The following is a 14341-nucleotide window of genomic DNA, read 5'->3' as shown; positions in this document are numbered from 1 at the left end:
GTTTCCTATATATTAATGGACCACTGAACCACACCTAACAGCCTCAGACTTCCAGGCACTGATACAGCAAAATAAAGCAACGTTTTCTGTACAGTAGGAAAATAAAGCTCTGGAAAGGGACCTTTTAGCAGTGTGCCACAGAGCCCTCAGAGCACAGCACTGGCAGCTCTCGGCCTCCTGCAGTTAAAGACACCAAGCTCACAAAACGTGCTCTTTTAAATTGCTTTTTATTGAAATGTAGTACATTAGCAAACCCTAATAGGTATACACTATTAACATATTGGCATATATACCACGTAACTACGATACAGTGTTATACTTACATCGAAATAGGTCAGGGAGTTCCAAGTGGGCCTCCCGAGGGCCAGAGCGACGCGCCGAGCGCTCACCCTGCAGCGACCAGCCCAGCATGCTGTTGTTTTGCACACACACGCCGATGGTGTTTGGAGTTTTGTTCCCCATTTGCTGCTATGCCCGAGTCCCAAAGGCAGCCCCGGATCTCTCTGCCCCGTTCCGGTGGATGCAGTGCATAGATGGAGCTGTGGCCACGAGCAGGTACTGCCAGGGAGGGCCTTTGGAGGTGTTTTTGGGCTGCGAGATCCCCCTCCCACTTACACCTCAGCTTTGCAGTGAAATCACTCTAAGCAGCTCTAACTTCGAACAAAACCCTATGCCCTTCTTGCTTTGCGGGAGTATTAACACTTAGTTATTAAGCTTTGGGGGCTATCTGGGGGCAATGCTTTATGCCATGGCCCCCCACACCTGAACACCGCGGGCATTACTGTACAAAGAACAAACAGGCAGCCCTTAGCGTGCAGCACAAGCACTCAGCTCCATGCTGGCTGTACCAAACATCCCCCTGAGCAGCAGCCCCCAACACACACAGCCCCCCCCCTTTGCCCCCTCTGTTTTGGGGGTGAATCCAACAAGAGCGGGGCACCACATTTTTCTCGATCATTTCCAAGATATTTCCAAGCTGTTTCCTCTTGATTTTCCCCCAGTGCAGGTAGCTGGAGCATCTCTCAGCCCTCCCCTGCTCTGCCCTTACAGCAGAAGGAAGGAAAAGGAGCGATGAGATTTGTAAATAGAACAACACATAAGCAAGCTGTCAGAGCACGGCACACGCTCTTCTGCGTGGCCAGGGCTGGAAAATGGAGCCACACAGGGATGTGCAGCGAGGGGTGATAAGGAGCAGAGCACCTCAGGGTGATGGGGACCTCGGGGCTGGGAGCAGCACGGCGGTCCCACCTTTGTGGCGTGGTGTGTGCGGTGCCGTGCAACTTCCCTTGGTGTAAAACCAGATGATTATTAGCAGAGCAAAAAATAGATGTGTTTTTAATGGTTTAGGCAATGCGCCCCCCAGGAAGCACAGCCCTGTAAGTCAGCTCAGCCCTGCTGCCCCATCCTTCGCATCCAAACAAAACAGATGTGCAGAAGTCCCATAGGAGAGTACTAAACACGTGTATTTAACTACTTGTCTTTCTTTGGCTTATGTAGGGTATCTGACTATTCCTAAATCGCCCTCACATGCCAAGGCAAGCATCCTAGAAGCAATGGGGCAGCACAAACAGGCACCAACACGTGAGCTTATGTAGGGAGTACTTGTGAGTGGCATTAAGTAAATATTAACATGCTTCAAATGTAATATTTAATGTTAGTACTATAGGTAAAAAGCACACTTACAGTCTGTTTTTTACTGGCAGTTATCCTCTAAGAACACAAACAAACCTCCATTTTACAAATGTCTTATGGGAACATGCAGCACTTTCAAAAACAGATGTGGACCAGGGGAAGGGGTGGTGGAGTAGTGGGTTTAGGTCGCTTAGGGAAACACAAAAGGGTTTTTTTTTTTGTATGTAGAGGTCATAAAATTAATGCTTTCTGATAAAAAACAACTTTGTTTTTGAGCCTTAGAAAATCACTTCCCAAGATACTGACACTACAGCTCTTGGTAGGCTGCCATCTACCTTACGTCTATGAAATGACCACACACAGCACTACTGCAGTAGAACAAGAACGACGATGCTCATCAAGCTTTTTGCTTTTAAACATACTGATTAATATCAAAAGGAACATCTCAGACTTACCAGCACAGCCCAGAAAAATCACCCATGCTGCTGTGCTGCCTCTTTCCCACCCTAAATACAATACGGTACACAAGCGCCTGGCATGGCACGTCCCAGCACGCACATTTGGGATCGGTTGCTTCAACCAGACTTAATGTTTCCAGTGTTGCAAGACCTTCCAAACCCACAATGTCCATTACACAACCGTCAGCCCCAGCTGCCTCTCAGAGAACCACTAAGGCTGGAAAAGATCTTCTGGTCAACCCAAAGATGGGACTTCTCTTCCTTACCATGTCAGACCCCACTCAGCACCGTCGGAGGCAACCCTTGCTCCCCGCTCCTCTGAAAAGGTGGTTTAGAAGTAGGGAGATTGAATCAAATATAAATGGCATTATTTATTAATTTGCCATTTATGGCTCTGTAGCCGCTAACGCTCATTTTAATTTCTATCTGCTTTTGAGCTGTCCTCCTCCACTCTGCCACAAAGCTGTCTGCTTTGTTCAAAACAAACCCAGCCCCGCACTGAGGGAAGCCAAACACAACAGGAAGCAGCGCGGGGAACTTCCCGATGCAACTCCAGCACCGGAGGTGGCGGAGCCGTGCCCAGGCAGCAGGGCAGTGCCCAGGGCTGCCCAGCACACAGCATGCCCCGGGCGGCCGGCAGCGCTCCCACAGCCCACTCTGTGCAGCACCTAGCTGGTGTTAATGCTGGGACTGCGACCACCCTGCTGTGTGGCACAAGGCACCTCTTGGGTGCTTCTGCATAGGGAAAATGCACCACGGTGAAGTCCTCCTCAGAGCATGGAGCATCCCATCCCAACCCATCTCATCCCATCCCATCAACCCTGGCAGCTCCAGTGGGCATGGCACGGTTGGGAGCCACAATGCCTCACTCTGTTTAACTGCAAAAACCCGGGCATAGCTTTTTGCAACCCGACTACTCAGCGCTGACAAAAACAAGCCCTAAAGCACCCTGGAGCAACGGTGTTTTGTTTCCGGATGTCTCTGTTCGGAAGCGCCCTGCCCACCGCCTGGCAGATGCGATGATGAAGTCGGGGTTGCTCAACCCGCACCCCATCCCCACGTGCACACAGCTGCCGCATGGAGCAGCAAAGCAATGCCTGCAGCCAACCAACCCACTCTGCCCAGCAAAGGGGCTCCACATCCTCACCCCCTTGTTGGGGAAGGCGGCACTGAAGTTGTGCTCTTGAAAAGTCTGGGGTGTGGGCGCACCGCTAAAGTTGGCTGGATCGCAGTAAAAGCGCACGTGGTAAATGGAAACGTGGGTATTATGAGAAAAACCTCTCTAAGCTTCACACCAGCCCTCCTTGAATCGCCAGGTTAAATGGAGCTGACACACGGCAACACAAGTCGAGGGGCGCCCTGCGAACAGGATCGTTTCCTCATTTTGCAGAGCTGGGTTTTTCTTTTTCTCCTAAACGTCTGTGTTACAGACGTAGCTGAGCCACGCTTCAGGTAAGGATGCACGTCAGGCAGACCACTATGCAGTAAAAACAAAATACCGAGCAGGGGAAGTTCCTCCACTTGTAGCAAAAGCTGACAAAATTAAAGCATGGCAGGAAATGCCTTACCTACCTTTCTCTTAGACTTACAGATTTCTCAGGTTTCCTATACAGACTGAAGCCGTGTTTCACATTACAAGGACACAAATGCATTTCTACATCTACAGTAACTGAGACTGCAATGGAGAAAACGTTAGCGTTCGTCAAACAGCTCTGCATTGTCCAGGAAATGGAGCAGGAGCCCTCGCTCTCCACGTCTGCTCACGTGAGGAGCTCTATGGATGGCTGAACTCAGCTTTCCATCTCCACGTTACACACTCAGAAGCTTGAAACCAATCTCTATTTCCCCACTGCTTCTGGCACGCTCCAATAAAGATGGATTTTTCCTGCTGAGTCCCAAAGCAGTCGCTGCTTTCCTCTATTCCTCTGCTTTCTGCATTCACGTTATTGATGTCAGTGGGAAAGGGCATGGCCTGGAGAACGTGTTTGTTGGTTAACTGTTGCAGATCTCAAGGTGAGAACAGGATAAGAAGCTTACCTCTCTTCTTCTCTGTGTAACGCCAACATGCTGGCTTTTAAAAAACCTCAGTGAAAAATTTGGTGGATTTTTTTTAAACCCCTCCAAAAAGAAAAGTAAAGCAAGAAAGAAAGCTAATCAGATTCCTGCATATTTCAAAAAGTCTAATGGTTTTAAGGTAGATCAAGTGCTGGTTCTGTGAACGTCCTCTCTGTAGAAAGAGACTCACGTGACTGGAGCACACGGAAGGACCAAAACCGTATTCTGCGTAGGCCACTTTTCTCCTGCTTCAGTAGAAATGAAGAAAAAAAAAGCAGAAGCATCAAGTTCCTTGAAACCTTTCTGCAAACGCAGGGCCTCTCTGCTGCACAGCGCCAGACCGGCGTGCTGTCGCCCAGGGGTGAGCGGGTCATCGGAAACTCAACGCACTTGGAAGGTCCCTCTTGGAAGGGGATATTTCACAGTAAGGTTATGGGTTGACCAAGCTATATGGAGTGCTTTTACCAGTCACTGGCCAGCTCCTTTGCAACAAGTTCCCTTTCTGACTCTGCCCAACAATTTGGACCACGAAAACCAGCACGCGCCTTTGAGGAGACGCATTTGCAGTACAAAACAAACTCTTAGGACCACCGCAAAGCCTCTTCTGCACCGCCGAGGCTGGGCCCACACAGCTCCCATGCTGTTACTCAGCAACTTCCATCAGACAACCTTGCTTGCGCTCGGAGGTGCCACCCGCAGAAACCACCACAGCTGTCTTCATCTCCGTGACCTAGAAGGCAGGCTCGTGTTCTGGAAAAAGCAGCTCTTCTTCAGACAAAGGAGATCCATGGAAAGAGTACACAACAATAGGAATGAGAAATGAAAACAACAGAAAGAGGGCCAGGAAGGAACGTGGATTCCTTTCAGGTTTTGTTCTCGTCATACATGTCCAAAGCGGGCTCGATGGTGGAGAATTCGCTCTCGTAGACCAGACTTCGAGGGGACAGAGAATTGCGATGAAAGAAGTGACTGCCTGCAAGAGGGAGAACAAAACCTGGTTAGGGACACACATAAGAACCAAGCAAAGCATCCTTGTGTGTGAGTTCTGACTGCAAACTCGGAACGCGTGGACAACACAGAGCCTTCTTAACACAAACCAACAACAGCTGTGTGGGGCAGATGGCAAAGGAGAGATCGCAGCCTGCAGGCCCTCACCACGCAGGAAAATCAGCATTTACATTGGTACCACCAGCCACTGAGGTGCACCGGGCTCTGCTGGCAAGGCCAGGCCTACTGCTGCCTCCTGTCACATCCCTGCTCAGAGTGACAGAAACCGGCTGCCAAAGGCCTGGACACGTTGCCTTATTCCACAGATTAAGCGTGTTCCATCTGCTGTGCCATGCTGAAGGCCTGGCCATGGGGCTGGAGGTCCTGCAAGGCCGCTGGGCCTGGTGCTGAGGCGCACCTCACCTCTGCCCCAGTGTCTTTGCAACATGAAGTTGACATTTCAGATCCGCCCCCCCCCAACCCATCTGGAGGTGCTACAGGGCTTTGCTTCCATCCATGTGCTGCTTCCAAGCACTGCTTTTCACATGCATGAGCAGCCCTGCTGCCAGCTGTGCTCCCAGATAACACAGGTCAAGTCTGAGCAAGGCTGGGGCAAGCCTGAGGTTCGCACTGTGCCTTGCTTTTGGTTTACAGCCTCACAGAACCAGAGAACTTTGCTAGGTGCCCTGTGCCCTGCACCATGCATGGCAGCCATCTTCTGGAAAGAGGCACCAACACATTTTCTTACAAAGAACCATGAAGACCCAGCACTCTTCTCCAAATGCTGGCGATAGCAGCAATACTCGAAGTGAGCACACGTTGCTGCTGACAGAAGCTGGCTCTTCAAGTCCACAGATGTGTTTTGCGAGGAGCCAGCCCTGCTGGCATACACAAGGTTCCCTCTGGAAATATCTATCAGATCAGGCCCTCGGCCAAGATATGAAACGACTTGGTTTCTTGATCCCAGCAGGGATTAGCTGGGAGCAAGGCTGCTTAGATTACAATACACCGAGCACCCACGTGAGCCAAACTCAAGGCAACTGAAGAGCTTCCAAGTTCATCAAGGAGGCACTCAGCAAACTGAGGTGCCTCCACCTTCAGGCATCAGTGAAGCAAGAAGCTTAGGGGATTGCAGTTTCCACCCTGGCAGAATTCAGGTGCTTAACTCCTTTCTCTGCCAAGTTCTGGGTCCAGCCCATACCATTCTACAATAAGAAGTTTACAGAAGGTACGAAGAATTCAGATACTACTGTTCTCAACAGCTCTTCCTTCTTTCCCATTCAATGTGAAGAGGCTCAGAAAAGCCACAGTCATTACTCCACCATTCTCGCTGAGAATCGAAAGTTCTCAGAAGTAAATGAATTCATTTTTGATCACACAGGTTACTGGAATGAGCGGTTGCATTGCATAAGAGCACATGTGCAGGTGTTTGGAAGAAGAGTACTACATTGGCTCATACTTTGCAGAAACGCACATTGGGATATCACCAAAACCCACCTTTGTTTTTGCTTTTTTAAAATATGGACCTCCAGATGGTTCGGTCTCTTCACAACAAACAACCAACCAACAAACCTACTGTGCAATTGCAGCAGATAAAACTGATTTTGAGATTCTTCGGCTCTGTGTCACAGGTGAGGATCATCTGATTTGTGATGGCCGAGTCTCGGCTTGCTGTTGAAATAAACCCCAAGTATTGCTTGTTTCATCCCTTCTCTCCACCCTCTGAAACCTTACACACTGAACAGCCAGTGCTGAAACAAAACAAAAGGGGTTCTGAAAGCTCGGCGCTGCTTTTGTTTCCACTGTGCAGAAATCAAACAACGGATTAGGAAGCAGGCAGCCGCGCAGTCATTTCCTCTGCACGGGGACACTTCCACTCCAACTGCTTCAAGGGAGAGGTTTCACCAACAGGCAGGCTGGTCATCTGACAACAACAACTGAATGTTCATCTGAAAAGGGGCACTCTACGTCCAACACCTCTGATATTCTTTACTGTGATGTTTTCTTGCTTCTTGGCAACAGAATTGTAACCCCCCACTTCCAGGAGGCCGCACACAGACCCAGACTGCTTTGCTTTCATACCACATATGGGACACATCATTCAGCCTTTCTCCAAATGAGTTTTGTTCCATGTAATTTTTTCACCATTACTCCTTTCACCAGGATTATGGGCGTGCTTGACCACACCTCTACAACCGTTTGAAGAAAAAAGAAAGCATGTAATCTACCTACCTGTAGATGGAAGACATTGAAACAGAACATCGCTTTGCTCGGTTTGCTAAATCAGAACTATTTTTCTTACTGCTTAATTCAGATTGTGACCAGCTCCTCCAGAAAGCTCACCAGCAACACGTGGCCAACCCACTCCGCACAGGGCTGTGATCCCATATCTTGACCTCCACAAGGAGGGCAGCACAGTCAGGACACCAGAGCACATCACGGCTACCATCAGCCTGCCCTGTGCTCAAATTCCAGCTGCGGTTCAGTGCTTTTCAACACACAGATCTGTGCTCTAAATAACCAGATTGGTATCATCACCCACATTTTACTGAGAGGGAAGCAGAGTCAGCAGTGCAAAGCGACCCGACGATGCTCTTCTTGCAACCAAAGACAGAAGGCAGAGAAGGCTCAGGGTGCAATGTGTACTGCCAGCATTGCCGTCCCTCTTTGCTGCCTGCCTGGAAGAGCCCAGCAGCTCAGGCCAGCCCGTTTGCTAGCTGGGACATGCTTCAAGGAGCCACTGGCACCCTGCCCAGTGTTCAAAGACATGGCATTAGTCTAGGTAGGTTTATTGGACAAATGTATTTTAAGGTCAGGTAAGAAAAGCCACAGCTCCAAAATTCAGCTTCTGAATCTGCTCTCCCATTGTGCACTTATGAGACAGATTAAGATTTATCCCTTGGGTATGGAGAAAAACAGGAAGTTTGTGATCAGTTTTAATGTACTGAAAATGAACTCCTCAGAGTTCTCTGCCAATATTCCTCATTATCTAGTTTGGATGAACTTTTCAGGTATCTGAAGTTTGAAAACAAGCCCACTAGCCCAGAATTTATCCCTCTCCTAAGATGCTACAGAAGCAGGCTCAGCTCAAAGGCCAAGAATCACAGACAGCACTATAGGTGCATTAGTAGGAAGCATCAGCTGCTGTCACCTTTCTGTCCTGAGATGCTCAGACACCCTCAGGATGGATAATCAGGGCCACCCACCACCATTATCTGCGGTCCCTCCGCAGCCCTGGCACAACTTCCTCATGCAGAAATATGACCAGAGAGCTCCATCCCAAACAGTCCAAGACTCTCCTGGTTAAGGACAAACTCACCAATCACGCTGCTGTTGTCAAGAAGTGGGTGAAAAAATACAACTCTTATTTCACAGCCTGTACCCTCTATCATGCTCTGTCCTCGTTCCTCCATGCTTTGGCAACAAGCTCAGGTGGCAGAACGCTGCATGTTTCAAGGAGACAGACTTCAGACACTGCATGGCTGAGGTTTCTCCATTCATCCGTGACTACAATGGGGTTTTCCAGTCTTTCAAAAGACACTTATTGCTCTATTGCCTCCACGTTTCTTCCGAACTTTCACAAGGACACAATGAAAAACAATGCTATTAAATGTACTGAAGCTATCACATACTTCATTTTCAATTATAAAAGCTGCGTTCTCAGCTGAAACCTGCTGGACAAACAAGAATTAAGCAACTAGTTTAATGTATGCTCTGGCTGCATTCCTAAATCCTAAAAGCGCCTATACGTAAAGATACAATTAAATTCTCTGTTTCTCAGTGCATAAAAAAATTAAATTTTAGAGTAAAATTGGTTCTCTCCGTGATTTAATCAAATTAGAAAGTACCGTGTTTCATAAGTCTGCATCCTTATACCAGAAAAACAAACAAAGCTCAGGTCAGGTTTGAACTTTGTCAGTGATGTTTTCCTCACCAACCTCTTACCTTCCCCCCATCCCATTAATCCCAGCACCAGCATGTGGCTAAGCTGCAGACCTGTGTGCTTCAACTGACTGTTGGGAGATTACTCACACACCACTTGCACAAGTGAACTTGTGTGAAACAGCCTGAATGAGGACAGCAGACGAGAGATGTTTTCCCCACTAGTTAGAAGACATGGCAAGAAGTGACAGGTTTGCAGAGCTTCCATCTTACAGCAAAGACCATTATCAATGCTTCAATGCCCTGAACTGATCAGCAGTTAACCCCGCAGTAGCATGAAAGAAGGCTTCAAAGACATCAGGGGAGGAAACGTCACTTTTTCACTTGGTATTAGGAAGGAAGAAGTGGTTTAGATTAGCTTCACTTTTAGCAGTAAAAGGGTGGGGTGGAAGTAGCAGACAGAAAAGGTTTATGATGTGGTTGTCAGGAAAACTCCGTTGCCAACCCTCAGCAGCAACTGAAGACAGAAATGGTACTGCAATCCTCCCAGTGTGGCACAGGAAAGATTCCAGAGGAATGCATTGTTTCATATCAAGTTTCAGCTGAAGTCAAGGTGAGCCCAGCACACCAGGATGCCTCTTTCCCACTACCAAGCTGGCGCTGAGCAACTGCCAGCCATACCAGTTGGTCATTCCATTGCTGGGCGGCATCGTAAGGATGGCACTGCATGAGATTTCCACATGAGACTTCCTGGGTGGCCCGAAAGGAAAGGAGATAACAGATCTGTAGAGATGAAATGATTAAAAAGAAACAAAACAGAATATGCCGGAGTCTGTCAAACAACGCCAACACAATGGCCGTGACAAATAAAACTCACAGAGTAAGATGTCGTAATTAAAGTTCATTTATTTCTTCACTTTTTTTCCTTAATACAAAGCTTTGGCATCAGCAAATTTTATGAAAAAATAGGATGTAGGAAATAAACGCTTGTGCTGCACGATCGATAAATGAAGCATAAAAATAGGTGTCTCTCCCCAAGGCAATCATCCGGAAAGCACTTCTTCAATACCATTCTGCTCTGTGGGGCACAAAAAAAGGTACAGAATGTTTATGTTACAGTTAGCACTGTCAATACTCAAAAAATAAAACCCTGCAAGAGGAAGTTAGCGAGCAATGGCCAATTACACAGGGCTGGAGCATTTAAAGAGGCTTACTCCTACACCTTGCAAAGCTTGCCCTTCCCATAGAAAGACCAATCAAGCAGTAGGCAACAAAAGGAGTTGCAAAAGAAAGTAGAAGTGCAACTCCCGTGAGTACCCACATCTGGTGGATACTACAGGCTACAATTCCTTTGACTTCTTCCTAATGATGTGGAACACCCAGGAACACAGATATTCCTGTTTCACATGCACACAGCTCATCTTCCTCGATACTTTCCCAAGCTATCCTGGGGTGCAGACTGGCAATGTTCAGCTACAGCTACAGAGTCAGTTTACACATAGTTGGTTGCAACCTCAAGAATTTGACATGTGAATAAAAAAACAGCCAGAATATTTGAATAGGCTATTTGAAGATCTAAAACACTTCCCCGTTAAGCTTTTTTTGCTGCTGAGGAGGGAACCTTAACATTTTGTGGCTCTCTGGAAAGTATTTGTATTTATCTGTGTATTTTTTCCTCTCATCTCAAAACCAAGAAACTGAAATGACATTTACAAAGCTATACTTCCACGCTGCCCAGGGGAGCTTGCCTTCCAATATATCTATGTATCACAAGTCCAGATGCTCTGTACACCTCAAACAAGAACAGCCAGCTCTACTTATCTACCTATATCTACAGAACAGATTTATACTTGCCCACACACAGAACTATGGAGAAAGATTGGAAATCACATGATAATCTTTTCTGGCCCAGCCTGTCCAAAGGGAAGCAGCAATGAGTCCATAAAGACTAAGAGTGAATGGGTGTCTTTAAGCACTCCAATGAGTGCAGTTCTTAAGCATTTAAAATGAGAGGTCAGACGACAGGTCAGCTCTGCCCACACAAGATGCAAGAAATGGTTGCGAATCATTGCTTACATCTCCCTCTTTCCTAATAGAAAAAGTTCTAAAATCATCTAGATATCTTTTTTTTTTCTAAGCTGGAAGTGAGCTCACTGAGGGGAAAAAAAGATTTATCTCATTTATTTCTTTTTGAAAGATGAAATGACTCAGAAATTGAGGTGGGAACTGTCAGAGGAGACGGATGGCAGCAATTCCTGGTTCTGCTGGGTGAATTTTGAACACAGGGATTTAATGACAAACCCAACACTTACCCAGACCACTGATTAAACAAAACAGATCTACACATTCTGTCTTTTCACCCTCCCTCATCTGCACCTTGTAAGATTCCCTCGGACCATTCAGCTAACTGTACTTTAAGGAGGAGCTCAGATGTTGCCCTGGAACCTACTGCTGAAGGCTTACATTTGAGAAAGGCAGAAAAGGCATTTGTCATTTTTGAGAAGTGCATATATATTTTTTTAATTCCTTGCTCTGTTCTCATGGTATCTCTTCCCAACATTGCCTGTAACACGCACCCATCAGAAACACATAGAAACAGCCAAATGTTTACTTACTCATTAGCATTCAAGCTAGCTGTGGCTTTGATGATCATGTAGCAGAGTGTAAGGGCACTGAGGAGGCCAAAACTGGCAATAATAAACCATTCTTCTGTTGACAAAGGAAAGGGAGGAAATCACTCGTGGGAGAAGACTTATGTCAAAGCGATGCCAACATTCCCCTCAAACACCACTGGCGGAAGGCAAAGGGCTTCTAAGCCATGAGTGGCACCAGGAAGCGAAGCAGAAGGAGGTTAGCCACAGAGCTACTGACGGGAGAAGGCTAGCAAAGAAGAAGTGGAGAGAGGTGTGGAAAACAAGCATGGCACAACAACATCTCCTGGCTGAGCCCCAGGATTAGCGATAAAGAAAGATTACTTTACAGTGTGAAGGGAAATGTGGGAACGAGGGAAAATGTAATGAAATCTCAGTCCACCCCCAGGTCAGGAGGATGACTGTTATGGTTGGTTGGGGTTTGCTGAGATGCATCTCTTCACATAAGCATACCCCATTTACTTTCACACTTCACTTGTGTCTTCATCCCCCCTCCCACCTCAATAAATGCCACGTTACTTTTAAAATAAGATAAGATCACTTATTTGACAGTAAAACAACTAGAATTTTCCACATAATAGACAGAAAGACAACAGGAAATATAATTTCAGTGTTAGTATATAAGTATAGACATTAAAGAATGTTCAAAGTTCCCTTTCCTGGAGATCAATTTAGCACACACAGTAATGGAGTGGAATACAAACACCTTTGCTGAATATGGCTTTTGGTTTAACTCATACGCATCGAGAAGTGCATGTGTCATCCACAAAGCCTGAACATCTCAACAGGCTTTTCTACAGCCTTATTTGATAAACATTGTCAGTGTGAGCTCTTGCTGATATTTCTCGTGTTTCCCTGGCATCCCATCTGTCAAGGTGAGTGCAATGGTTGGGAACAGAGAGTAAACGCACCTTCTGTAACACCAAGCAGTTGAAATTGCAGTTAAACTACAGAGCTTTCCCACCCATGACAATGAAAAGAGCACATAAGCAGACCTGGTGTCTGTTCAACACAACTGAAAACATGACGAATGAGAAGTTGAACACTGCCGGCCGTAGTGGTGTATTGGTTTGGCAGAGAATCTAGATTTCATGTTTGGATTTTCCCTTCTCAGACCAAGACATTTCTGGACGGGGGCTCTGTGTTCTGTGAGATGAGGCTCTCTGAGCAACATTTACTTTGCTCAAGTGTCTGAAGAGACACTCTGTAATGGACTGCATCAGTTACACTGCTTTCATTAGCAGCAATGGCACTGGCTGCAAATCCAGATTTTAGATGCACGTAAGGGAAATACAAGGAGAAAATCAGACTGAATGAATTCTATTTTTGCAGTTCAGACAGAAAAGCAACCATTCGTGCATCAAGATTCCATGGCATACAGAAAAATGATATAATTCCACACAGTGTATTTGTTACAGAGCCATAATATACAATAAAAACTCCAGGTAAAATCCAGTCAGTGCTTATTTTCCATGCTGTAAGCCCTTGTCCATAGGAACAAGTACTGCAGGAACAGTCTCCTGAGGTCCTATGACACTTGGACAACACTGAAATGTTGGTATATCAAATACAGGGCTTTTTTTAATACAAAAACTTTGTGAGAAAAGCCATCTGCTAAGGGACACCACAATTCCAGCAGTAATGCTGTCAAGAGGGGAAAAAAAAATGACTGCAGAAGTGGTAATTGGCTAAAGTGTTTATGTACATATAAATTATTGGATGTAAAGCATTTTGGAAATGGTTATGGCAGTCCAGCTTACTCTGGTCACCGAATTCAGAAGGGCCGTTCTGTTGCCATTTTAGTTCACCCATTGTTCTCTGCACGCCTCTCTAAATGGATCCACGATTAATAATGGAAGTGCTGGCACTGCTGCAGGCAGTTTTTGGTTTCGATACGGAGCGCGCAGAGACACCGAGGTCGCCTCTGTCTCTGCAGGAAGACCTTTTATCACAGCCCCGCAGCACAGACGAGAGCAAAGCAAGAGCCCTGTCCCAGGAAAGCCATAGAACTGCAACGGAAGCCAAAGAAAACTTACTTGTCACAGCAATGTTGATCTCTCCTGACCTCGGAGTGAGCTCCCCATCCTGGGGAAGCTGTGACATGCCGGAGGTGCGCAGGGGCTCCAGGCTCAGGGAGCTGTCGTTGGCGAAGTCACCAAGCGCTGAGCGCCTGCTGGCAGGCTGGCTTCTGCTGAGCCTCTCCATGTCAAAGGCCACGTTCTCTGTGCACGGCACGTTTGGCTGGAAAACACAGCGATCCCACGTTACAGGGTGGAATGCTCTACATGGAACACGCCCGTATATTGAGGATAACCACACAAACACTCCGTTCTGCTGCTGCGGCTCAGCTACCTTTGGATCACAGGGTAGAAATGTGAATGGAAATGTGAATTAGTGTGCTCTTCCCTTTCTCCTTTACTTCTTCCCTTGAAAAAACACTGCTCCTACCCGACAGCTTTTTACTTCTATGGGAAAAACGTGAACAATCCTCTTTGAGCTCCTTTAAGTCTATCCCCTTGCAAATCAGTCAACAAAGGCAGTCCTCTGAGATTCTATGCGCCAAGGGCTGGTTAATGCACAACCAAAAAGGCTGCTGGCCTCAGCCAGGGCACTCTGCAGCTCTGGGCATGGATTTAACGTGCCAACAGATCTGAGAGCACCTACAGGAGATCACAG

General features: G+C 46.9%; 1 protein-coding gene across 4 annotated transcripts in view; it reads right to left on the bottom strand.

The window, feature by feature from the left end:
* Window positions 1-210: 210 nt before the first annotated feature.
* RNF130 (ring finger protein 130) overlaps window positions 211-14341 on the bottom strand; it is a 41841-nt gene continuing 27710 nt past the window's right edge. For 2 of the 4 annotated variants that reach the window (XM_414601.8, XM_046900458.1), the window contains 3 exons: window positions 13702-13906; window positions 11630-11723; window positions 9903-10092 (listed from right to left, as the gene is read on the bottom strand). In XM_414601.8, the coding sequence (XP_414601.4) occupies window positions 10077-10092; window positions 11630-11723; window positions 13702-13906 (315 nt within the window). In that variant the 3' untranslated portion in view covers window positions 9903-10076. Of the gene's footprint in view, window positions 5119-9902; window positions 10093-11629; window positions 11724-11754; window positions 11895-13701; window positions 13907-14341 lie in introns of those variants that run through there. The other 2 variants (XM_015293933.4, XM_040647184.2) reach the window with 2 other exon arrangements.

The sequence above is a fragment of the Gallus gallus genome, chromosome 13 (genome assembly GCF_016699485.2).
Source record: "Gallus gallus isolate bGalGal1 chromosome 13, bGalGal1.mat.broiler.GRCg7b, whole genome shotgun sequence".
Lineage (NCBI taxonomy): Eukaryota > Metazoa > Chordata > Aves > Galliformes > Phasianidae > Gallus > Gallus gallus.
This window is presented reverse-complemented; position numbering and strand designations above follow the sequence as displayed.